Here is a 27,585-nt window from a genome sequence, read left to right on the forward strand (position 1 = left end):
ATACCGTTAGCTTGATTAAATACTATACTGTCCATTCTGCTATGAACTACAGGAGTTAATCAAATCCATAATTAAGTGTTGTAAACCCTGCTAATGGAAACTGACTGATACCATAAAGTAGAGAGAGTACAGTTAACCGACCTCGGTAGTGTTATGGTTAAAACACGGGCCTTGTGAATGGTAGATACTAAGTTCGCATCCATGAACCGGCGACCGCCCAGAAATATCTAGCAACTCATATGGGAAGTATTAGGCCATCTATGATGCTACTTTTATGACACTGGCTGAGACTGCCTATGATTAGAATCCTCTCAGCAGCATCTACCCTAAGGACTTGGGCCGGACCTGTCGTCCGAGTTGCATCCCACGTAGGAGAAGAGTACTAATTAGAGTTACCAACAGCAAGTTGGCGACGGTGTGGTATAATGGGAATTGAAGATAGAATGAAAATGGTAATTAGTTATTATGCCGGTAACGTTGGAAGTGGGTAGGGGGAGTAAGGGACCAGTTGTTAATGTGAGGTCATATATAATATACATGTATATAGATAAATAATTATAGATAAAAAATCCTAGCTACGGCCCTGATATACTGTTATAATATAACATAAGCAGATTAAACGTTTGCCGACATCGCATAAATGCACAATGTATATTCAAAGGTTCTGCCGCCGTGTAAATCAATTAATTTCTTTTCAGCCGATAATGTAGAGATAGGTTAAGTGGATTGTGAAATAATCTATGAATAAAGTGCGCACGTATTGACGTCAATAGCGCGTCATTGACTTGGAATAGAGCGTCTCAGATCATCACGCCTAAAGATACACCGTGACACATGGACGGTCGATTTGTTTCACTGATAGGGCCTACCCCTGGATGCGCTCAGGCGGAACAATGTCAACACTTCTCTGACACCTTCATCTATATCGGACACGCCAGCCTACACGTCACACATTCTTCGGGCTAGTCGCACCGTGTGTCCAAGACAGATGTGCTTGAACATTCAGTAGGTGTTGTTAGTAAGTGTCAAATGGTTCAATGACCACGCGTGTGCACCTCTTTTTTTCTTCTTTTTCTTTTAGTGGCGGGACTTGATGCGCGGTCGGTCTAGGATCGATCCCCGTCGGTTGGCCCTTTGGGCTAACTGTCGTTCCAGCCAGTGCACTATGACTGGTGTACCAATAGCCGTGGTATGTGATATACTGTTTGTAGTATTGTGCATATAAAAAATCCCTTGTTACTAATAAAAACATATAGCGGGTTTCCTCTCTAAGACTGTAAACACCAAATATTTGATATTCAATAGTCGACGATTAATAAATCAATGTGATCTAGTGGTGTCGGTAAACAAAACAAACTCTTTTTTTCCTGTGTATATGATGGATTGTCATACTTATTGTAATCCTTTGGCTTATAATACTACAATTATTTGTTGTTGTTATATACTCGAACTACGCATTACATTTTACTTTCGAAGATTGTTAGATATTTATTACATAAAAACATGTGTCTTAATAAAAACAAATCTAATGCCAGTCCATAACAATACTGATGACTCATAGTTAATAACATACCTTCATTTCATTTCAACTCCATTTGCTGAATAAGAATACCCAAAGACCGAAACATACATCAGCATTATTAAAAATTAACTTGATTTTCGTGCTTATGTCCAATTAAGGTTCAAGCAGTGCCCGTATCACACACTTCAACTATCTGGGCGGTTTTCTTGTTTATAGAAGTCGTGTAATGTCCATATACCGTTCCAATGAGCCGTTAACAATCGCTTTCGGTGGAAGTCAGTGATGGGATGCGACCCATTATCTACCAGTCTAGTCTAGCCTAAACTTTAGGCTAAAGCTGCGTTCTCGGTCAAATGTTAATCTTTTTTTAACCATTTACAATAAACAATGGACATTAATGTTCGTACCGTCCAACGCCATTTAAATATACCGTTTGTCTTTACTCGCCATCTAAATAAAAAATATATTACACTCAACTTCAAGTTTATGTTACAAAGAAGTAAACAAAAATGGAGACAAACTTGTATCTATATTATAAGAAGGTCGTTGGAAAAAACCTTGATACTTATAACACACCAGTTCATTAACATTGTATTTTGCATTTGTAAATGATGTTATTATATAGTGAGTCGACGCCGAGTTTATTAGAACTGAAAATGTGTTTGTATTTTGTATTAGTAAATAATGTTATAATATGGCGAGGCCAAGTTGCACCTTTAACCAAAGTTTTAAAAACGTTTGGGGTTTTTAACGATACCACTAGAGCACAATAAATTTAGGCTATTGGATGTGAAACATTTGGTAATTTTGACATATATTTTTTTGAGAGGAAACCAGCTATATGTTTCTGTTAGTAGCAAGGGGTATTTTATATGCACCATCCAGCAGATAGATAGCACATATCACGATGTTTGATATACCAGTCGTGGTGCACTGGCTGGAACGAGAAATACGCCATTGGGCCCACCGACGGGGATAGATCCCAGACCGACCGCGCATCGAGCGAACTCTTTACCACTAGGCTACGTTCTGCCCGTGCAGCTTTAATCACTATATCATGAAAAGTAATGACAAGTGATTTGTTTCGTAGATCACTCCTACTTCTGATGTCAAAGTTAATCTTTTTCAGAGCCACTCGGGGCGACACCAACGACGACGGCCAGTATGTGTTCTCGTCGTCGCCAACGTTGCCAAGGGAGAAAACTCCTGACATCCTTGTCAAGTTCAAGGCCGCAAGCTACGACCAGCCATGCATTCTGAGTAAAACCTTCTACACCAGCTCCAGCAGCACGCTGGTCGAAGTGAGAAGGAAAATCCATAAAACCTTTGTGTCCTGCTTTGAGAAGGGATTCATTTTTCTGCACAAGAACAGTGAGGTACTTCGGTCACGAGAAAGAATCATCCGCGTCTTTGACATCCTTCCAAAACCACCACGTCGAGATTTGAAGCCTTCATTCAAATTTCCAGATGTTCAGTATAAAAAGGTGTGCTTATGCTTATTTACATTCAGTGTTGTTACTGTTTATCACTGTATATAAAAATACCCTTGCTGCTAACTCATAAGTGTATATTATGTGGCAGTATTGGGGGTTCTTCTGTCTTACTTCCTTGCAAATAGTTATATAGAATATTTACCACTGGATCTCACTGATGAGGAATTAGAACTGATAAACAAAATATGTTGCTTCTAAAGAAGACGAGACAACAAAATAAAAACTGTTGGCGTTTATCCGGTGAACTACTGGAGAATTGATATCTTCATCGTATTGTTGTCGATATGGCTGATATTAACAAATTTGTAAACTACGATTACGAGTACTATTACCCATGTTGCATTATTGGTAAAGAATAAGTCAGAAAGCAGAAGGAAGGAGAGAAAGAGAGTGAGAGAGAGAGAGAGAGAGAGAGAGAGAGAGAGAGAGAGAGAGAGAGAGAGAGAGAGAGAGGGGGGGGGGGAGAGACACACAGACAGACACACAGAGAGAAAGATACAGTAGCGGCAGAGAGAAAGAGAGAGAGAGAGAGAGAGAGAGAGAGAGAGAGAGAGAGAGAGAGAGACAGAGACAGAGAGACAGAGACAGACAGGAGAGAGAGAGAGAGAGAGGGGAGAGAGACACAGACAGAGAAAGAGAGACAGACAGACAGAGAGAGAAAAAGATACAGGAGAGGCAGAGAGAGAGAGAGAGAGAGAGAGAGAGAGAGAGAGAGGGAGAGAGAGGGAGAGAAAGAGACAGGAGCGAGAGAGAGAGAGAGAGAGAGAGGGAGAGAGAGACACAGACAGACAGAGCAAGAGAGACAGACAGAGAGAGAGAAAGATACAGTAGAGGCAGAGAGAAAGAGAGAGAGAGAGAGAGAGAGAGAGAGAGCGAGAGCGATAGAGAGAGAGCGAGAAAAAGACAGGAGAGGGGGGATGGAGAGAGGGAGGGAGGGAGAGAGAGATGGAGAGAGTACTATTTACCAATTCAAATTAGGTTATGCTGGTGTTGTGTTTGACATTTGAGATGTTCTAAACTTAAATAAGTTCAGTAACACGTGTCAATACTTTATTCTTTCAGATCTCCTATGAAAGAGACGGGCGTCGATTCTGGTCGGTGTGTGCTGGCGTTATATTTCTGTTTGAAGACAGCGGTCTGTGTCAGTGGTCGCCAGGCGATCTTCAGACCTACTTAGGTGGGACAACGACCGAGGCATTCTCCTTTATCCCCTTTACCGTGACCAGTGTGGATAGCACTAACACAGGTACATGTCTCCTAACATTACCAATAGGCTAGCCATGATTGTATATTGAGGTACATAAACAAAGCCCTATCGTAGTAAGTTTTGTTAGAATCGTAAGAAGTTGGAAACAAGTTGTGCTTGATTCAATATGACTGCTACTTATATAGGGAAATATCATTTTGCCTGTACCTTATGTTTAAGAGTATAAATAGTCATAGATTAAAAAAAGATTACAAACAGATTAATTAAATTATTTTTCTTTAATTTATTATGTGAAATAATTTACTACAAGTGAGCAAAGTAATTGTTTGTATATAAGTAAATTTCAAAGTTGATGACTTATTTCCGGTACTATACTTATAAATGTGTTTAAACTTTCTAAATTATTACTCTGACAAGCTAACAGTATTTGCATGAATATTTACACGGTTAGTAATCCTGCGGTAACAATGATTCGATTTTTCATCTACGGATATATATATATATATATATATATATATATATATATATATATATATATATATAATCATATCCCGCCATGTTAGAATCTCCACCATAACAATACACCATTTTACAGAATATTTAATGACCAACTGATTTTATAATCACAACCAATGCTGTTTTACTTAACTTCAAAAACTGGGAGAATACTCTAACATAGTAATCATTGTTAACACACACAGTGGAATATGAAGCGTGTGGACAAACACCAATAGCATAACGCACAGTATTCCGTTCTACCTACTATAATTGTACTACGGCAAGGTGAGCAGGCCTATTGTTGCTTTAGAAATGACGAACTTGACAGAGAACAACATATCTGGCAGGACAGGATATGTACTCAACGTTGTAAATGACACACACACACACACACACACATACAAACAGGCACAGAGAGAGAGGAGATAGAGAGAGCGAGAGAGAGAGAGAGAGAGACAGAGAGAGAGAGACAGACAGACAGAGAGAGAGACAGAGAGAGAGAGAGAATTAGTTTATTTTGTTTTTATCGATACCACTAGAGCACATTATATATTAATCATCAGCTATTGGATGTCAAACATTTGGTAATTTTGACAAATAGAAAACCCGCTCAATGTTTCCATTAGTAGAAATAGCCCAATAGGCTCACCGACGGGTATCGACGGGTATCGATCGCAAACCAACTGCGCATCAGGCGAGCGCATTACCACTGAGAGAGAGAGAGAGAGAGAGAGAGAGAGAGAGAGAGAGAGAGAGAGAGAGAGGGGGGGAGAGAGAGAGAGAGAGAGAGAGAGAGAGAGAGAGAGAGAGAGAGAGAGAGAGAGAGAGAGAGAGAGAGAGACATAAACACACAAAAAACACCTGGGACAGGTAGAAACATACAAAGAGCAGATTATTACAAGTTAGAGCAGTATTAAAGAAACCTGCTATGTCAACAGACCAACAATCCAATTCATGCAAGAGGATTAATGGTTGTACCGTTGAACCAGTTTACAGTCGACGAAGCGTCTCGTTGTGCCGAACTGTAGATATAATAAAGTATGAATAATCTATCAGGGCCGTATTCTGACCACTTCTAAAGGGGGTGGCAACATTATCATGGTGTTCCTTGAGCGTGGCGAATATAATAAATATTTTAGGTATCTTTTAGAAATTTTAAAACAAGTTCTATAATCATGTGTAATAAAGTTTTCAAATATGTGTTCCTTTTTTTTGCAATATTGTTTTGATTATAACAGCTCCATACATAGGGTGTAACACTGTTTATACCGTCTGTCCACAGCGTTTGTTTTTAACTATTTCGATTTTTGTTTTGGTTATATTGTTTATCATTCGCAGCTGTTTACTTTCAAAACTGTTTTAGATGTTGATCATCATTTCATTTCTGCATTTACCTTAGATTGACACCCAATAGGCGATGCAGTTTTCCTGCTGGGGAGTCCATAAACATTCATTCATTCATTTATTCATTCATTCATGCATGCATATCAACTACATTAGAAAATTAGATATTTTAACAAGAGTGATGTCTATATTTTTTTCAGATATTCCACTAGATAAACTAAATTTCGCTGCTTCAAGAGGAAACTTGACTGTCCTTCGAGATGTTCTTCAGAATCTACCAAAAGAGACAGATCCACGTCATCTCAAAGATTCGCGTCAAGCCACACCCTTTCATTACGCCGCCCAATCAGGTCGTTTAGATGCCTGTGAGATGCTGATTGGTCAGTTTGGACGGGACTTTATATACATGAAGGACATGGGCATGCGCACACCACTCCACTGCGCCCTGACGTTTAACAAGATCGACGTCGTCGTTTACCTGTTACAGCTGAGTCCTGATCTGGACTGCTACGACGTGTACGGTCTCAGTTGCAGGCGGATGTTGTTGACGCTGAACAATAAATCTACGGAGATGATGTTACCTAGACTTGATCCAGGTCTTCTGGATGATATACTCGTCCTCCATTTCGCCTGTTACGCAATCCAGTTCAAGATGATTGGATTAGCGAAGACCTACTGTCGATACGTTCTTCCCTTTGAGAGCTCCTTCTACAGACCCCCTCTGCATCTAGCAGCAGAGCTGGGTGATGAGGAAATAGTCAAGATACTGCTCGAAGAGACGAATGTAAAACAGTCGAACCAGGGATGGGAATCTGGCGTGGAGTCCACGTATGATGATGATGCTAATCCAAATGGAGAATCGTCTACACGTCATGACCCACGAGATAAAGACCCAGATGGATATCTGCCTTTCCATTATGCTTGTCAACACGGACATGCTAATGTTGTTTCACTACTTTATTTTCAAGACATGGAAAATGCAGACTTTGTCAAGGGGATTCATTTGGCTGTATCGTGGAAGAGATACACCGTTTTGAACATAATGTTGTCTTTGAGAGAAGATTTTCAAATAAACGCTACAACCAAAGAAATGCTGATAAAAGAAATAGAACTAAACTTTCCAAAGCTAGCAATGCGTTGTCTCCCTTGCTTAAAGAATGAGAAACATTTGCTGAACAGGTTTCTTCAGCAAGCAGCGTATCATGGAGAAATTGATGTATTGAAATGGCTGCTAGACCAAGGAGTAGAAATTGATCTCGGGGACTTCATGGGTAGAACAGCTCTACACGATGCAGTACAGTCAAATCATAATGAAATCGTCAAAGTGCTGCTACAAAATGGAGCAAACCCGAACGTTAGTGATTGGAGAAAGTCTACTCCACTACATTATGCTTGCTCTTTGGGTAATACTGGAACTGTCCGATCACTAATACAGTGCGATACTATTAATCTAGGTCTTCAAGATTCATGTGGAAGGACTCCCATCATGGTAGCAGCAAACAAGAAGCACAACAAATTAATGAACTATCTTATCAGAAACCACCTAGAAAGAATGAATCCAACTGCAGTGGATGCCAGTAAGCACAGCGTGCTGCATTACATTCCATTTCTAAAAGAAAAGACGGCAGAAGCTTTGATAAGTAAACTGTTATCACTGTCAGAATCACCAACAACTGGCGTTCGACCTGTTAAGCATGTTTCGGTTATCAACCTTTACGACATCTGGACAGACTGGTCTCAGATTCGTCGTGATGTTGAGTGTCCAGTGATGGGAAAAACAAAGAAAGCATCCGTAACAGCTACGCAAATGAGATGTAAAAGATGTGATAAAACGTGGACCGAGATCGGGAACAGGAAGCGGTGAGTATCACGTTTTCTTTGGTTAATTTTCATGTTTGTACAGTTATGTGCTCAGAGAATAATTAACGAGCTACGAGGAATTATGAATTATCTGTTCCAAGTGAATGAATGTTGTAAATCCGAGCCTCTGGCGAGGGTTTTACAACATTCGTTCACGAGGGACAGATAATTCGTAACTCCTCGTAGCGAGTTGGTTATTCTCTCTATTACCCATTGTCAATTTTAATTGATTTTTAATGTAAAAATTCTTCTGCAGTCCACAACAAAGTCATCTGCCAATTCTATATGTGTTACGTCATATAATCTTACGGGCATTACATGACGTAATGTAACTGATGTCATAGCATAACGGCGTACTTTTTACAGCCAAATGTTTACAGTACAAAATAATACAACTGTAGTTGGGCAATTCCGTGGTGTCGGACGTACATTTCAGACACTTCAGCCAAGCATTACATAAATGTACAAAAAGTTCCACAAAGTGGTCACCTTGTGACTAGTGTACACCTACAAGTGACACAAGGAACATTGCCACTAGCTACATGTATGACTATGAGATGACAGCACCACAGAAAAATTTCACTATTCTAAATTAAAGGCATATAAGATGGGGTAACTGTAGCTGTGGCAGACCCCAGTGACTAGGGACCTGAACAAGGTGCAAGAGATATATAGAGGATTCGTCACGAGTATTTTTTAATATGGAAAATATCAACCGAGTCTATATTAATCGGTATTTGTCGAGGCTCTGCCGAGACAAATACCGATTAACTAGACGAGGTTGATATTTTACATATTAAAAAACACAAGTAGCGAATTCTATTTATCCTATAACACTTCTAAAATAATATTCTAATTAATGTTTGAGTAAATTACAGTACTAAAGTCGCCGCCATCGATAATATGACGTCATCAGGATTAGCACAGATTAGTTTGACGTCACGCATTTTAAACAAATCTTTGAAAACGTTACACTCAGGTACACGGGTCTTGTTGGCTTGTAAGCAAATGACCCATCCACAGCAACACATTACCTAGAGACCGTGTAAATTTGCATACCATTATTAACCGGGTTAATAAAGTAAATTATCACATGGGTTTATGACATGGATATCAACAAGTATTGGTCAGTTATCATGGATAAGTTATAGGATAAATTTTAATATTTGTGCATTTATTTGTGATAAGTAACTTTATATTTATTGATTCAACACATACTCTCTGTAAAAAGAAGTAGAAAATTTCAAAATAGTAAAGTGCTGCCAATGAATGTAAAAGTGGTTTTCTCATATGTGACGTCACATTTACCATGTTAGTTGTGATCCTCTACAAATGTTCCAATTTGTATAATTCTGGCAGTAAATGCAATTACTGGGTTTGTTATTTTGTTATCGAGATGAAAAGTAAGCTGCAAGTATAATTTTTACCCTTTAAAACATAATCAACACTTTTGGCGGGAAGCTGCATTTTGCACACTTTGATAAATTCCTCTTAATCCACTTATATGGATAAAAAATTAATACAGGTATTCATAATTGGCTGTAGTTATAAAAATGTCTCCTAAAATCATACTGGCATTGCATAAATATCAATACTTTGCTTCAAAATTGGAAAAAATAAACATGTTTTATCGTGTCAGGCGTACATGGTGTCGGACGTACACTATAACAGCACGACAGTAGCATGGTAATTGTTACATATTCAGTAATTGTTTTTATATTTTTTAATCAACCATATTAAATTAACATTGCATCTTAGTTAGTAACATTTTACAACCAGTTAGCAGAAGTGGAGATTAAAAAATGTTATATTTTGGTGTCGGACATACACACAAGTAACATATGTAAATATTATGAATAAAAGTCTGTTTCAAATATATATATATATTTTTTTTTATATATATTATGTCAATTAACAAAGGACATGTATGGGATTATTCCTGTATAAAGATTTTTATTTCTACTCACTTATGTATAAAAAATATATGCTGATAAATGTGTTAATAGAATTTTTCATAAAATATTGCTGCATTCATGGTTGATGCATTAGTTGCATTATAAGTGACTAAAACACATCTACTGAGAAAGGATTAATGTAATATTGGACACTAGAGATAATAACCTTTCAAATGATACCAAACTTGTCTCACTTGAATGAGTTTCTAAAAATGACCTGTTGGTTTACTTGACCAGGGAATTGCCCAGTTGCATTAGAAAATAATTATAATTATATGAAATTATTTCACGAGGGACATAAATTTGATAGTAACTGGTAACGAGTTTGTTATTCTATTTATTACCTGAGCTATTTTGTCTCTAAAAGCCTTTATTTTCGACACACATGCACGTACATGTATAGAAACGATATAAACCACTTTACGCACTGCTCTGAGTATTGCTATAACTTTGTTATTTAATCACGTTCATGGATAATTTTCAAAAACAAAAGTTATCTTTATTCAAGTACAAAATCTATAATGAATTGCATTAAAATGACATTTTGTTACAAATTTAACAGCAAAAACAGACAGCCGTAAACGCAAATGTTTTAAACTAGATGGCGTCATTGTGTGTGTTTGCCAAATCGTGATGACGTCATGTTTAGTACCGACAAGGTCATTGGTTTGTAAGCGTTAAATCATCCAGTAGTATTGTTCATTAGACCGATGCATGATAACCTCTCAGTGAGACATTATGATTTTTATTTTCCCCGTTATAAGTGCCTGCTGGGGGTAATAAATGTTTTTCTTTACCTTTTCACTGGTGCTCTATCACTGAAACATTCAATGGAGCGGTATGGAATTGGCATATAAAAGACCAATACTTGTTGAATGATAAGACTAGCTTAAGTGGCAGCAGCGTATTTAACATATCATTGTCTATTCCAAGTGCTGCAAATGTTGCATTCGTAATAGCAGCACTTTAAAATATGCTAAGGTGTTGCAAATGTTGTAGTCTTTTCGTCTGCAAATGTGATACGCTAATTAATCATATATGTGATCGGTAAAGTCCAACTGAGTTATTCCAGTAATGCTAGAATCATCATAGTAGTATGGTGAACAGCAGAATAACTTGAAAATAGGCGAAGATGACAAAGGAAAGAAAATAGTGGGTTATAAAACAAATCCCTGAATATTGTATTCAGCACCTTAATAATTGCATTTATGTCACAATTTGCCCATAGTACATTACCCGTGAAAGTTACAAAAATGATAAACAAAAACAAACAAAACAAAAACAAAAACCCGACGAATTTTGAAAGTACTTAATTACCTCGTGTTCATAGAAGTAATAATGAATTATTTGTATTCTGTGTAATATGTTGCAATGTAGTCCAGACAAATCTCTCTAGTGTAACTGTATTGTCATATTTTGACACTTTAATATTAGATTGTTAGGTAATGTTTTGTTACATATTATTTTGTGTGTTGAAATTGTCAGTCAGTCACAGTACTATTAATTTTAGATGGATCCATATTTGTCGAGTGTTAAAGGAAGATGGCAAACTACACCTGGACAAACTGAGTAAAGAAGAAGATGTTGTTATATGTCAGAGAATATCGAGACCTTTCCAAAGGTTTTCTACAGACCAAGTTGAAGATATTTCATTACTCCAGCTACTGATACTACACAACAGATCAGATCTCATCCAGAAGGTTGCTGATTTTCTGCCAGAAGTATTCCAGAAAGAAGCCGAGCCTGCAGCAGTCCTAGCAGCTAAAGTTTGGTCATTAGATTCTCTCCTGTGGCTTGATAAGATCATGACATTTACAAAAGACCAGCTAAATTCTTTGTTGATTGCAGCACTAGTTAATGACACATCTGACCAAGATGAGGATGCCAAACAACTTGCATTGGTTAAACAGCTGCTTACGATGGCAGCAACTCCAAATTATGTACCAAATAATTTGAGCATGTACAGTGGCTTTGCCTTTTGTGCGAAAGAAAAAACATTTCTTTTCTATACTCCATTAGAAATTGCTGCTTTGAAGCAAAACGAAAACATGATTGATCTTTTATTAAACCACCAGGCATCAACACTGACATGCTTTGCCATACACTTTGCCGTGTGGAAGGGGAATACAAAGATCGCCAGTACCTTGTTAACCCATCGTGAAAATGAACTCCAATCAGGAGCTAATACTGATGGTATCACGGGACCCATTGGCGAATGCACACGCATATGTGCACAAGGTATATTCCAGGCAGCAGCATGCAGTCCATATAAACGACTTGACATGTGTTCTGTTTTAACCAGCTTATCCCCTGAATTACTACGGTCGCCGTTCTTATTGACACAGAACATGGTAACTGAGATCAGGCCACACATAAACAGGTTACAGTCGTCACCAATAAACACGTTTGCATTCAGCCTGTTGGAAGAAGCAACCTTCACTGTGCTTCCCCTAACAAAGCTAGTAGAGAATATCTCAGAAAGTCCAAGGAGAATAGGGTTTGAAGATGTTGTCTGCACACTTATTGACCATAGTGTCCACTTGGGGGATGTTCGCATAACCAAGACCAGTTCTGTCCACTGTGTTTGTCAGGTTTTTGTTGCTGCAGTCCGAAAAAGACTTTGGAAAGTGGTCGATAGTCTGCTTATGCGTGGTGGATCAGTGCTGTGGAAGTGTTTGCTTTCCGAATCTGATCCGTGTCACAAATATGTATATTTCGAATATAAGACAGAACCATTGCCACTTATGTTGTCTCTGTGGCAGGAATTCCTGAAATACGCACCACTGGAAACTCAACAGAGGTTTTTTCAGATGGGCAAAAGTGTTATGGAAAGGATGGATCTTCACAAAATACAGAAGTCTATTATGGGGGAAAGCAAATCTGATGGCACTGAAAATAGCATCTCGGATATTCTGTGTCATATAGCATGGTTTCATATAGAAAAGTCTCCTGTGAAAGTAAAACACTTGGTGGCTGCTAAACTTGTTCATATTTTCCCAAAAGTATTTCCCAGATACGTTTCTGTATTATGTTCTGGCTCAATCAACTGGCTCTTAGCTATAACAAGATGTGAAACAGAAAGGATTTTCACTTCTAACAACAATTTAAATATGAGAAAAATCTTAGAAATTCTCCAGAAGAGCACAAAAGAGGCCAGATTGATGGTATTACTCAGCAAACTAAACATAGCTGATTTGGAATATATGAAGAAAATGGAAGTTTCAGTGCTTCAATATGCAATATCTGTTGCAGACTTGGATTTGGCCAAAAGTTGCCTGTCTGCAGTAGACCCACTGGCTGTGGACTGTAGAGGGAAGGGTGATACTGCTCCTTTGTCTATTGCTGCTGCTGTCGGAAATGTTGAGATGGTGGATCTTCTTCTGAAGCATGGTCACGTGGTAGAACAACAGACCCTCAATGCTATCTGCAGTGGAAAGGACTTTTTAAGTAAGAATATTTTCAGTTCTTAGCATTTTGGGCAGTTATTATACTCTACATTATGAAATGTCACAGATTCGTGGAATCAACCAATATTTTGCGAAATATCAATTCGACTCTACATTGTGCAGAGATACAGTTTGGGTTATGAATAAAGGTTTTGTTGTTCAGATTTTTGAAAATAACTTGTTACCTTGGTCAAACCTTTCATTCCATTAGTCATAAAACCCATCATAGGAAAACCTGCTATTCAGAATATTACTATGTTGCTTATTCTAATAGTCTACTGTCTTAAAACTGAACAACAAAACCGTTTTCCGATAACAAAATTGTATCTCTGCACAAGGCAGAGTCGAAAGGATGTCAGGCAAAATCATGATTGCTTCTACAATTTACTGAATGACCCGTTCAAACATGTTTTAATCGACGATTTTATGTAATACCTAAACATTACAGAATGCTTTCAACAAATTGTTAATCTAATTGTTCATTCTGGTGTATGTTGCACATAACTCAAATGCGATGCACTGGGCTTTAATAAAATAAATTATGTGGATTAAAAGTCATATTGATACCAATGACCAGAACTCATGCATCTAACCCCTCCCGCATCACACAAAAAACGAAGAAGCATGTATCGTTATTTGAATGTTTTCTTTTTGTACAGGATTAATGCCATGGCGTTACTCTATTCCTCCGGCGATAACAGAAGCAAGAACACTGCGCATACTGAAGAAATTTCAGTCAATGTATGTTGAAATCAAATATAGAAAGTTGAACTTGTTTTCACACTAAGCAAGCAAAAATGCTTAGAGTAAAACATTGTGAAATCACAGCTGTATAAATAATGTAATTCGACAGCATCAAAATATGTTATATGGCACAGAAGTAACACAATTAGCATGTTTGCTATCGTGTTGTACATTTAATAAACACAACCACCATACAGACATTGAGATTGTCATGTGACGAGCTTATATTTTAAACGTCTATTTGTTTAATTCACTATGACAACATTATAAAATACACTTTTCTCATAATTACTTAGAAGCATAGTAAACAAATGCAACTTTATACTGTTTGGGCCACCCGACATTTACACGTGCATACACGCATATGTACATGTGCTATAGATCAAAAACACATTATTTTATTATTCTCTTCTTTCAGCTGCAATGATACATTTTGGTTAGACCACGAAAACAATGGAACCGTGCTCAACTGGGCGATCTCTAAGGGACATTGGGAAATCGCACATTATATGTTGACAAATGAAGAACACCATACACAACTGGCTTCATACCCAAAGTAAGAATTATTTTTGTGTTATAGGCCCACATTTAATTATTTTATTGAACAATCTACTTTTAATGTTGAAACAGTTCATTTATATTTTTAAATTTACGAAACATTCTCTAAATTTTATTGAATCTGTAAATATAATACAGTATCACAGAAATATTGTTTGAAAAAGAAGACCAACAACTTTAATAACACTATCAAACGAATTGTTCTATGTCAAACGACTCAAATACATGATATTGATACAAACTATTTTTCCTACCTTTTATACTTCCTCCCCAAACACCCCTGTTCTACCCCCAGTCCTGATTCTACAAAGTTATAAATGAATAGTCCCAATTCAAAATATCCATAAACTATCTAGGTTTTGTAGGTGTGTATATTATGTGTAGACTTAAATACTGTAGATCCTGAAGTTAAAGGGTCCCTAAATTAATACGACTGACGGTGGGCAGACTAAAATGCGACATGAAATTAATGCGAGTGGCCGCCAAGTGAAATATTATTTTTCTAATAACACACATCCGTGTATTTTTCAGTTAAATCAGAGTTACAGGCGTCTTCAGTGAAATCAACTCACTAAGATGTCAGTGTACATATCATTTAATCCATTTAGTCCCTATTCATATCAATGTATTTCCATGCTTATATCCAATTAAGGTTCAAGCACGCTGTCCTGCATACACACCTCAGCTATTTGGGCTGGCTGTCCAGGACAGTGGGTTAATTGTTAATTGTTTAGTAGTTAGTGAGAATGAAAATGATGTAGTGGCCTTACACCTACCCAGTCAGCCCTTAAGAACTCTCTCTGGGTTGGAGCCGGTACGGGCTGCGAACCCTGTACCTACCAGTCTGTAGTCTGATGGCTTAACCACGACGCCACCGAGGCTGGTTTTAGTCCCTAGTGTTTTTCGTGAGATCAGCTCAAAGCATATTTTTGCAGCAATCAGTTATCTAAAGTGTATAGTTACCGTAATCTGGCTAAACATTAGCATACATGTACCATTACAACTGTATCTTCGTAATGTGCAAACACAGTTGCAGCGAACTTGAAGAGTAAAAACAAATACATGGTTGACATTGGGATTAGCATGCTCAAACCCATTCATGCGTGATGGATCGTGTCGGCTTTTGCTGAACTATTGGACAATTAGTCTATCTTGCCTATCGTGAATTGTGCTCCAGTTGTTTTATAAATGTATTAGAATTTTAATCTTTTTTTGTTTTAATAGCGTGTGGCACACAGAATGTTGGACTATTGCTGGACAAAACATATATATAAATGCGTCATATTATTAATGCAAATAACAGGAACTCACATTTTTTGCATTAATATTATGATCGCATTAATTTCAGAATTTACAGTATATATGTATGCATGTCATAGGGATGAGTATGCTTTGGTCTTCATATGTATTGTTATATTAACCCGCTGTATAAACATGCCACATGGATATATACTGTGATCTGTAAATGTTGCCATTCGTGTACAAGTAAGTCATGGCATGCTATGTTATTCATTTAATTCCTGAAACAGAAATCATCTTAACAACTAACTTTTGATGTCTAGAAAGTTTGCAATAATATCCATATAACACAAACGTGCATGGCAGTAATGCATTATCTTTTTTCGATTATCTGTTTGGGAATATTTGTAGATTGATAAATATGTTCGCATATTATTCTAATAACCATGACTAATAACTAAAACACTAATCAGGGAAAAAAATGGACAGACAATATGTCTAATAACTGAAAAATGGTCAAAATATCAGCAATGATTAATTAATTAATTAAGGAAGGAAGGAACTATATGTATTAATAAATGTATGTGTGTGCTTCTTGTTTTTCTTTGTTTACTGTTTTACAAAACTGCTAATATGATTGACATTAACACTCACAACTACTTCGATATAACTATGTTAATACTATTGCAATTGCCTTCAGTGTAAAATATATCTTATTACTTCTATAATATAACCATTTATATTACAGAATGTCGATGACCAAACTGCTTACAGAAGCTCCCACTACACTGTGTCGTCTGCTATTAAACACATACAAAGCTGACGTGTTAGCTTGCATGGAGGATGAAGGTGGGCAGATGTTGACGAGCATGAGTAGAATGAGGACAGATGATACAGTGGACCTGCTTCTGAAGGTTCTCTTTGAAGACTCTGACGAATCTGTGATGTGCAAGCAACTAGCAAAATACTTGTCCTACTGTGATAACCATAATAATACTGCACTTCATTACCTTTGTCAAAAAGGCAAATATGATGCAGTGTCCTTCATCACAAAAAAGCTTGGTAGAACAGGACACCGATCAGTTGGAAATATCCTCAATATGAAAGATAGATCTCAGGCAACACCTCTGTGGTACGCCATGGCAGGCCAACACTGGGACGTTGCTGAGCAAGTTCTACTCAATGGAGGGGGACTGTCAATACTGCGATCTGTACCAGACTGGAAATCTAAAAGGAGATTTACTGTTACTACGGCTCAGGATATGATACCAGTATTTGGACTTAAAGATGTGACCAGAACTGCTTGGAACCGAAATGCATCTCATGAAACAGCTTTTGCTGTGTCTCCAACCAGTAAAACATTTGAGGTATATCTTCACCTGCCAACATCGGTAAAACCATGTGAAACAAAAGCACAGCAAGCCTTGATATCTCAAATACAGACAAACCACAATAAACAGAGTGATACATCGAGAAAAAGTGTCCAGTATCTTCTGTCACTGTGGAAATTCAGTGAAACCACGTCCTCGACAATGGTCCATGCTGCAGCAGCATATGGGGATGTAGAGCTGATCAACGTTTTGTTGCATTTACCTGCGTATCAGGCAGTAGATGAACTTTGCACTGTACATTCACCTTTGCTGTTTGCTGTAACAAATTGTCATATGTTAACAGCTGAAATTTGTGTTGATAGAGGACTCTGCTCTAAGACAGAACCTGACTTGTTGGGTGCATTTGCTGTGTGCCTGTGTGAAGCTTATGGGTTTTCGAATGTGACAAGAGAAATATCAATACATATCCAAAAAAGGAAATTTATAGAAGAAATAGCCACTGATTTGAAATATATTTCAAATGAAATCACAAAACAATCTAAGCTTTTGAATAAGGCATTGTTTAATTCTAAAGCTTGTGGTTTAACGAAAAATGAACTGGAATATTTTGCAAGACTAGTTTTGAAACAAAATACTGGGTCTGTTCCTGTTAGTCTGCTGTTTGCCTTTGCTCTTGTTGGTAAATCGTGGCTTGCTAACGTGTTTGAGCAGCTGTGTGACCGTTCTGCACGAGCTGAAATGTACTCCAGGAAGATCACGTCACATCTCACTGTACTAGATCTGATCTTTGTCCTTGCAAGACGCAATGTAGGGAAACGCGACAGTACTGATACGCATGAAAGAACTCAGATATTAAAACTGATAAGTGCTGATACTGAAATATCACTGAAAACAGATATACTAGAGATAGCCGTGAATAAAAACCTGTTTTCTATGCTTGATGTTGTCGTACAAGACTGTATCAAGAGAGGTATTCACTTCAAGACGAATACACATTGGGATTCACACCTGCTGAACGCGGGGAAAGTAGGACTAGAGGTTAGTGTAAAACTCTTGATTCAGTGGATGGATCAAGCATTATCGTCAATGGAGTCAGCAGCACAGATACAAGTCCAGTCGCTGCTTCAAACTCTCCTATCCATTTGTTGTCTACATGGACACACACAACTCGTGGAACATCTGCTACAGCATGGGGTTTCGGTGTCTGCTGTTGTGACGAACATTCCCTCAAAGCGAAACCCAAGAGGTGCAATTGACTGTGCTGTGCTTAGTGGCAAGTGGGAAGTAATTGACATCTGCTTGAAAGCTTTTGGAGAAAAGTGGGAAATACCAAGCACAAACTGCCTTCATATTGCTGCTGCTTTTTGTAGCTCTGATGTTTTGGATAAACTTCTCAAATCAAAAAGATATTCTCGATTTTCAACAAAGAGCTTTTCTGAGGAACTCCTGCTTATAGCTGCAAAACATGGAAACGAACCAAACTGCATTCATTTGATGTTCAACAAAATTGCTGATGTACTCAAAACAGACACGTTTCAATACACTGTATTACATTATGCATGCATTTACAACATGAGGCAGCTAGCTGAAAACATTATTAAGTCTACAAAAGATGCAATAAAAATGACTGATAATGAAGGAATGACACCTCTTGATATTGCCCGGTATATGGGAAACACGGATATTGCACTGTTAGTGGTATTGAGAGAAGACATAGACTTAAAGTCCCAGAAATGTACCGAGTTAAACAATATTGGATGGTTGAAGCGTGTGCTTCTAGCTAATGCACACCAACCTAGATTAGATCACCTGATCATGCCACAGGACATTACAGTTCTTGGAGATTTTAGAAAAATGAGGCCAAAACACCGTTTGTTAAGTTATTTTCAGAGCGGTGCAAGTGTATGTAATAGGGATTCCAGCAATAGGCTTGATTTAAACTTACCACACCTTCTGGGTATGAAAGATGATCAAGCAGCATGTGCTATGATCGAAATAGCCCAAGAAACTGTGATTCAAGTGATGTGTATGTCATATTCGTGTTATCCACTTCTTCATCTTTGTGCCATCATGGGCTGTGAAAAGTCACTGAGACTCTTATTGCAAATGATCAAGAAATGCACAATTGATGATATGGCAACATGGACTCGCAAACCCTGTCACAGAGGTAAAATACCACTTTCATATGCTATAGAAAACCAACAAACTGAATGTGTGAAAATTTTGTTTGCCGAGGATGACTGCTTAGACTGGGTCAGTGTTATTAGTGGAGAAACAATATTACATCATGTTGCAAAGACGGACAATAAGGAAATTTCCCAGCTCATCACCCCACGGGCTACAGATGCTCAGCTGTGTCTACGTGACAAGAACAACTGTACCCCAGCAGCAGTGTGTGTTGCACTTGGAAATCATTCTGTTGTTACAGATATGTTGAGGGGGATTGTGCTGGATAGTGTAGAACACACAACACACACTGAGACAGACTTCTCCTGTGTAGACTGTTTGTTTGATAGATGCATTGGCTGGTCAAGGATGATTTTGCAAAGCACTGATATTTCTAATACTATGCCATACCGAGATGTGATGAAAAGAAAACCGTTTATACAAGGATATACAACTGACGGGGCTGGAAAACGTAACCACCCATTAACAAATCTGCTTGCTTGGTCCATGATGAGTCCCACATCGAATGTCCTGGATAGAGGATTAGCAGCCATGAGATATGACTCAAACACGCCAGCTGCTCATCTCTTTGTCCTACTCAACATGCACAGGAGAAAGGATGTAGAACAGTTAATATATAAGGCTCTCAGTTGTGGATTTGATGCTGCTGCTTGTTACCTGTTTAAGCAGAATGTTGATGAGCTATCATCGAGTGTTGATGAGTTTTGTTTGAAAGCAATTGCCTGTCACAGTAATACATTCTTTTCCATGATTATCAGTGAAACAAATGTCTTGGAAAAATCACTAACACCAACTGCTTTAGATGTAGCATTTGGCTTTGGCAACTTTGAGGCTGTGAAGTGGATTGAGGAAGCAAATGGAGATATTGATACTGACCGCGTTAAAACTTTGGTCGAGTTAGCAGACGTTTTACCTCTGTCAATAAGGTGGCGCATTGGTGTGGCACAACCTGGAGATGATGAATGGATTAATTCTGTTGTCAGCCAAACACAAAATCTAACAGACAACTTACCAAAAACATATATACAACATGAAGATCGAGTGATTGGTTTGGTTGTCAGCCAGACCCAGAGAATCTCGGAACCAGAGGCTCTACTCTGCATGAGGCCAGATGACCACTTTAGACAAATTTTGGAGAACCTACCTATCAGAAAAGAGTCATTTCTACCGCAGACATTCCTAGAAAAGGATATACAAGTAGATATGAAAAGTTTTGAATTTGCTGGTTTGAAATGTGATATAAAAGGCATATGGCTTTATTCAATAATACTCTCCAAACTCATAATGGGAAGGTACCATCTGGAAATTAATTTACAATCAGCTCAATGGAAAGCCATAAAAACTATCGTAATCTCTTGTGTACAGGATGCATCGTCGGAAGTGCCAGAAATGAAATTGCTTGGCAATGAACTGCATGATAAAGTCAGGTTTAGGAAGACACACGCTTCTGAGGGTGAAGGGCATAATGTTGTCGTGGATACAGCAGATATTCAAGTTATATTTTCTCATGAAGAAACCATGAAAACAACGATACAGGAAAAGGTTATTCCACAACTTGAGTCACTCGTGAGTATTCACTATCTTATTACTTTCTGTAATTTAATTGTTCAAGAAACATCATATAACTGTAACAGGCATGTTTTTGTATACACTGTTAATTCTATTTAGTATGTAACCATAATTCGTGTCCTAATCTCCCCATCTGATAATTTGAAGTGTTATTACGTCACTGCCTGATAACAATTTTGTTGCTGATAACTGACATTGCTATGTGTTATCATGACATCAGGTAATGACAATGAGTTATCGCGTTAGGAGGGAATGAATTCTGCATATGACAGTGGGTTGTTTGTTAATTTTTCAAACATCCATGTCCAGCAATAAATGTTGAAGTGCATAATTAAATAAAACTTGAACACTTTCCATTAGGAAAGAGTGAACGTTTTGATAAAACATAAAAAATGAAAAAAACCCACAAAAAAAAAAAACACTCTGCAAAAACATTTTTACATTGGAAAAGCATCTGGTGTCACATGGTAACCTGCAAGTAGTGACCAAAATAGTAGCGATGTAGAAACCTCCACAACCTAGATTTTCCTTGAGTCATGATTAAATTTGTTTATAGTCACAGAAACAAGTAAATGGTTGAGCCTGAGCAGTAAAATTTAGCTTGAAAAACAAAAGTATCATGTTACTATGATTATACGGTTAGGTTCGATAACGGTGTAATAGGCTCGCCTATTACACCATTAACTAAACCTCGAAGTCAAAATGTAGTAACCTGATGTATTGCTATCATTATATTATTATGATCTTTCTGGTTGTGCGTCTTTCTGCTGGTCATCCATCCTACCTGTCAGCTTGTCGTTATTGATCAACATATACAGTTTATTTTTACAGATATATTTTTATTATGTACAGCATACAATTATAGTTGTTTAAATTTAATTTGCTTAAAAATCAATATGATGAAGCGAGCTAGTGGGTAGTTTATTTACAACATTATAGTATATGTAACCATGTCACTTGTTCTATTTATTTACATCTAATTTCTTAGATCAAGGACAAGCTGATGGGACAAACCATCAAAATAGAAGTGGACTGGGGATCTATTGATGCTGCCAAAGACAGACAATGCAGACAACACATCTTCATGGTTCTAGCAGGAGAACATGGAGGAAACAGACTTGGTGGATTGGAAACAATGATTTTGAGGTCAGGTTCTCTTCTTGACAGTATTGCGGACCTGGGTGGTCCAGCTACAGCAAAAAGAGCTATTGATCTGATAGCCACAATTAAAAACATTGTTGTAAGGTATGTTGAAGTCTTTCCTACAAGCAAGAGAATCATACTGTCATCAAGTGACAGCAAGATCTTCTGGTATTTCAGTTTGAAAGACCTGACTTTGCATTACATGTCATCTCTGTTTGCCATATACAAGTCACTGAAGGGATACCACTCTGCTTGTTACAGTCTTGCAGACTGTATTTTAGCCATTAAAGACAATTGTTCTAAGCAACTGGATGATGACAATGAACAATCGAAGGACAAATATTCAAAATCTGTTGATAGCCCTTTTGAACTCCATGTTGATGTGAGATCATTCGAAGAGGCTGGCATCTCTGAATCGATAGATATTTTCTTTCAGAACAAAGTCGCACATGTCATGAGGCAACTTGGGTCAGCATACAAGTTCTTGCTCAGATTTGAAATGAATGTGATTAGAATCAATGTTCTGGCCATAGAGTCTAAAGACAAATCTGGTATATCCTTCAAAGACAGGATCCTCACGATCTCCCTTAAAATGACAAGACCAATGGATGGTGCTTGGCAGATTGATGACTTGGATTTCTACAAGATATTTACAGATATGGAAGTCAAGCAGATTAAAGACAGGTACGCATGTGACGAATTAATTGAGAAGGTAATACAGGCTGGAGAGTCATTTCAGAAATTATTTGGCCTGCCTCTGGACATTTCATTTAATCCCAGTGAGTGGTTGGAAGATGTGGTGCGTATTGATAACCGCGAGATGACTCATCCATTCGACCTGCTCACAACATATGTGGAAGTATTTGCAGACCAAACTTTGGCTTCGTATGAAGATGCGCTTATGCAGGAACTCACAACAGCAGATTGCTGGCTTTTGGAAAAGATTCAACTGCCATGTGGTTTCTGGAGTACATTTAATTACAGTGAACTGAAGGGTGTACCAGAAACGAAAACAATGTTAGTTAAGTACAGACATGTGGATGAAAACTCGCTTGAGGAAAGTCAATCCAATGAGATGAATACCTCTCTCACCTTTGACGTTTTGACACACGTAGATATACAGAAGCTGGACAAAGCTTCAGTTGTTGGCCTTTGGTATTTAGTACCAGCAGACCAAGTCACCAAGTATGATAATGTACAACTGCTGTCTTTGAGAGATAGGCTATTTTACATTCCTGATAGAAGATTTGGAAGTCGATTTATATCAGGGCTGAAAAATAAAATTGAAATTTGCTCAAGATATGTTCTATCAAAAGAAAAAGCAAAGCATGCTGTGGACCTTTCATTTGATGATATCATAAGAGACAAAGTTTCTCAGATCAAATATTCAAATCACTTCAAGGTTACCCAAATTCTGTGTTGTAAAAATGCAGCTGTCCAGAAAGCAGCAAAGCATTTTTCAAGCCATGCTAAACCTTTGACAGTCGAAGGTTACATGCTTTATAATATCTGGGTAGCAGCTTCAAATCTTGGAATCAATATTGTATTTGATTTGCATGGATTCAAACAGACATCGTCTGTTGAGGTTGTAGCAGATGTTCTCTTAATGACACTTAATGATATATCAAGCATCAGTATGACTGACAAACAAATCCACGACTCCTTTCTGGATGCAGTTAGCAAGTTGGGAACTGTATCTATTGGTTTCGATTCTGACTGCAGTATCAGAAACAAAGAAATGGGAAAAGTGGAAGGTTCTACATTCAGTGAAATGGCTGACATTACATTTGTTAGTCAAAGAGATCTGCATATCAATTTTAGACCTGCGATTCTGGTTTCTGACCAACCTCTTCAGCCAATCACAGATACTATAAGATCTGCTTTATGTAAATCATTCCAAGTCCAGGCACCACAGGAAGTTGTACAAATTGTATCTGACGTTTTGAATATAAGCATGTCAGTTGATTCAACAATAGTTCCCAAATTTTACCTTCAAAAGAATAACGTTGAAATATTGCACGCAGTTTCGACATTAATGAGTAACTTCGACCAGGCAATGCAGCACATCGTTAAGAACCACAACAATGCCAGAATGCGTCTTCAGTCAGAACTGACGAGTGTGGTCTTCACAGAAAGTGCACTGCCGCTATCAACTGCTACATTTACAGAAGGTATGTTACAATGCACTCTGTTCAAGGGCGGCAACACTGTCACTGCTGAAGAATTGCAAACTGATATTCTTGCTGCTCTCGAGTACCCGGCTCAGTCTCCCGAAGAACCAAGGTTCAAATCCAAGCTGTCACCTCTACAGCTTGTTAACTGCCCTGATGGGGAGTCTGTTCTTACTGTCACATGCCAGAAGAACGTTAAACGACAGCGCCGAAAGCTACAAAGACTGAAGAGACCTAAGGGAACTAGCAGGTAAGTATCTTTATTTTGAAAATTATTTTCGAAAAATTGTGTGTTCCATGTAAATATAGTAATATATGGAGTGATATAACAGAGTAGGAAAACTATATAAAAAAAAATTATCACCATACAAATTGTGTTTATAAATTCTGGTTACATCTTAATTCCAAGTGGTAATATAATTGTAGTTATAGAGCATAATTGAAATATCGTACTCCATCTATGCTGTGTGAAAACTAAAAAGAATTATAGTTTACCAGATTAATGGGAAGGATGAAAGCGATCCAAACTAGTGATGGCATATGATATTATACCGAAAACACATAATCCACTTAATGATGGTGCATTTTTTGTCCTTTGTGTCAATTTGTTATGTTTGATATTCAATATTTGATATACCAATCGAGATTAAAATTAACCTTAGTAAACAACATGTTGCTGTCTTAATTATTCATGAAGAAACCCCACACCAGTAAATCAATTGCCTTAATAATGTAAGAATATTATGCCATTTCTTTCTGAATCTAATTCACATTAGGCACATACGCCTTTAAATTGTTTTTAAACATTAAAAGTTTCATAACAAAAATAATGAAATCATTGGCTAGGAAACAATATGGTATCCCTACAATTTAGCCGTTTTCTTGTCCAGGTAGGTTTGTGAGGCCAGTTGTATGTTAGTGTGTTAGTACACGACTCTGTTCTTTGTCCCCAAAATCATGTAAGTAGTCAATTAGTCAACAAACCAAATGATAACATTTCTGTATTCTCTTCTTAGTATTGCTGTTGATAACGCAACTGAAAGGTTGTTTTACCACGTAGAGCTTGGACAGACAGGCAACATTGAAAATGAATTAGACATTGGAGCGGATATTAACCGGAGAGGCGAGGTACTTTAAGATGTTAATTGTATTTGATCTGTAGCATTAACATGTGAGCTCTCCCTCGCTGTCGGGCTCTCCCTCCCACCCCTCTCTCTCTCTCTCTCTCTCTCTCTCTCTCTCTCTCTCTCTCTCTCTCTCTCTCTCTCTCTCTCTCTCTCTCTCTCTCTCTCTCTCCTCCTCTCCCTTCGCCCCCTCTCTCTATCCCTCTCCATTTGCCCCCCCCTCTCTCTCTTTCTCTCCCTCCCTTCGCCCCTCTCTCTCTCTCTCTCTCTCTCTCTCTCTCTCTCTCTCTCTCTCTCTCTCTCTCTCTCTCTCTCTCTCTCTCTCTCTCTCTCTCCCTTCCCCCCCCCCCCCCCTCTCTCTCTCTCTCTCTCTCTCTCTCTCTCTCTCTCTCTCTCTCTCTCTCTCCCTTCGCCCTCTCTCTCTTTCTCTTTGTTTGTATATGTGTGTATGTGTCGCACTGTGTGATTTGATGTGGGTGAGTGTTTGCGTGAGAGTGTATACTGAAAACATTACTTTAATATACACGTTGGTGATGTATTACCTAGGTTGTTTATAAATCCATTTGGTATTTAAAAAACATGTTATTGTAATTAAAGGGACATTCCTGAGTTTGCCGCAATTTTTAAGATGTTATCGACAAACAGAGACTTTTTAACGATTGTAATTACATATCAAATATATTTTACTGCATAAGATACTAGTGGCTATATATTAAACGTATTTCTGATCGTTCTAATATTTGTACTAGATTAAATTTCATTCTATTTCGTGAAATATGGTTTTTTTTCGTACGTACGGAATTATTTGAAGACAAAATCTAGTTTGGGCTTCTAACAAATATTAAGATGACCAGAAACACATTGCATATACATACACTGATATTCTAAACAAGAAAATATATTTAATATGTAAGTTTAATCGTAGAAGTATTTTATTAGTCGGAAACATCTTACAATGCAGCAAATTCAGGAATGTCCCTTTAATGTTTGCATATTATATCTTTAATTTTGGATCACGACTGTATTTCAGTAAAGATACACAACAAGAAAGTTTGATGTATGCCCTCCCTACTGTAAGTTAATCACGAAATCCATTGTTATTTCAGGAAGGCGCAACACCTTTTCTTCGATCATGTCAATTGCGCAACTACGTTGTCCAGAAAGTGTTATTGAGAAGAGGGGCCAACGTAAATAAATCGGATAAAGTAAGTATATCCTAAGAAATTTTGTTGATATTTGACACCCGTCAGAGAGAATTTTTATCTGGTGTGACCGTAGTAAATTATTAACATTGAAAATGGACTGGCATGACTTAATTACAGATGTTCTATGAACTGTTGCTGTATTTAAAGGTATTATGATATAAATGATTGTATGAACGCCGATTACGTCAAAATACCACATTGTTGAAATGCGGGTCTGTATTCTATACTATTATTGAAATCTGAATGAAAAAACTGTATTCCATGACAAAAAATCTTATCTCTGTACAAGGTAGAGTCGAAAGGATGTTAGGCGAAGTCGTGATTTCTTCCATGGTTCTCTACCAGGCCCGCCACTCCCCTAGGAGACCCGTAACAGGATGTATCATCCCTCCTGCACCGCATATAGCAGGACTGCCACTCCCAGTACTAGCTTACGGTTTTGTCGTTCAGATTTAGAAAACTCAAACTTGCATGGGATAAAATATTACAGTTTGATTAGTATAGTGCCTGTGTAGTTGGTTAAAGTTTGTTTTTATTTAACGACATCACTAGAACACTAAATGCATGTAAACATAGAACTGCTAAACGTACAGGTACAGTTGAGATGTCTTATGGACACAAAATATTGTATTTGCTAAAATTAATAAAATCATATAGACAAGACACTAAATGGATACCCTTCAAACCTCCCCCAAAGTTCCATTGGCATTCCGCTTCATGTCATTGCCCCCCCCCCCCCCCAATGGATTTTCTGGATCCGCCACTGTACGCAGAATCAATCAATATTTTGCCAAATGTCCATTCGACTCTGCGTTATAGATATATATAGCTGTATAGTGTCGCTTTGTAATAAAGTGTCAATTTGTAATTTTAAACCTACTCTAGTATGATCTGTAAACGTAACTAGGTTGGAATCGGAAAATATATAATATATATTTAAAAATCTATTACAATTGAGGACTTTATTACAATACGACACTGTACGTAGG

The 27,585-nt window shown here is 37.7% G+C and overlaps 1 protein-coding gene and 1 long non-coding RNA gene across 4 annotated transcripts in view; both read left to right on the forward strand.

Moving 5' to 3' along the window:
• The first annotated feature begins 2,800 nt into the window (after positions 1-2,800).
• On the forward strand, positions 2,801-6,392 carry LOC121374323. The gene is made up of 3 exons (XR_005958229.1): positions 2,801-3,006; positions 4,078-4,261; positions 6,265-6,392. It is a non-coding gene; the product is annotated as an uncharacterized LOC121374323 (long non-coding RNA).
• Positions 6,393-18,798: 12,406 nt separating this feature from the next.
• LOC121376253 overlaps positions 18,799-27,585 on the forward strand; it is a 27,863-nt gene continuing 19,076 nt past the window's right edge. For all 3 annotated transcript variants that reach the window (XM_041504076.1, XM_041504077.1, XM_041504078.1), the window contains exons 1-4: positions 18,799-20,950; positions 21,942-24,517; positions 25,284-25,395; positions 26,498-26,596. In XM_041504076.1, coding sequence (XP_041360010.1) covers positions 18,821-20,950; positions 21,942-24,517; positions 25,284-25,395; positions 26,498-26,596 — 4,917 coding nt within the window. In that variant the 5' untranslated portion in view covers positions 18,799-18,820. The remainder of the gene's footprint in view (positions 20,951-21,941; positions 24,518-25,283; positions 25,396-26,497; positions 26,597-27,585) is intronic.

This window comes from Gigantopelta aegis, chromosome 6 (genome assembly GCF_016097555.1).
Source record: "Gigantopelta aegis isolate Gae_Host chromosome 6, Gae_host_genome, whole genome shotgun sequence".
Taxonomy (NCBI): domain Eukaryota; kingdom Metazoa; phylum Mollusca; class Gastropoda; order Neomphalida; family Peltospiridae; genus Gigantopelta; species Gigantopelta aegis.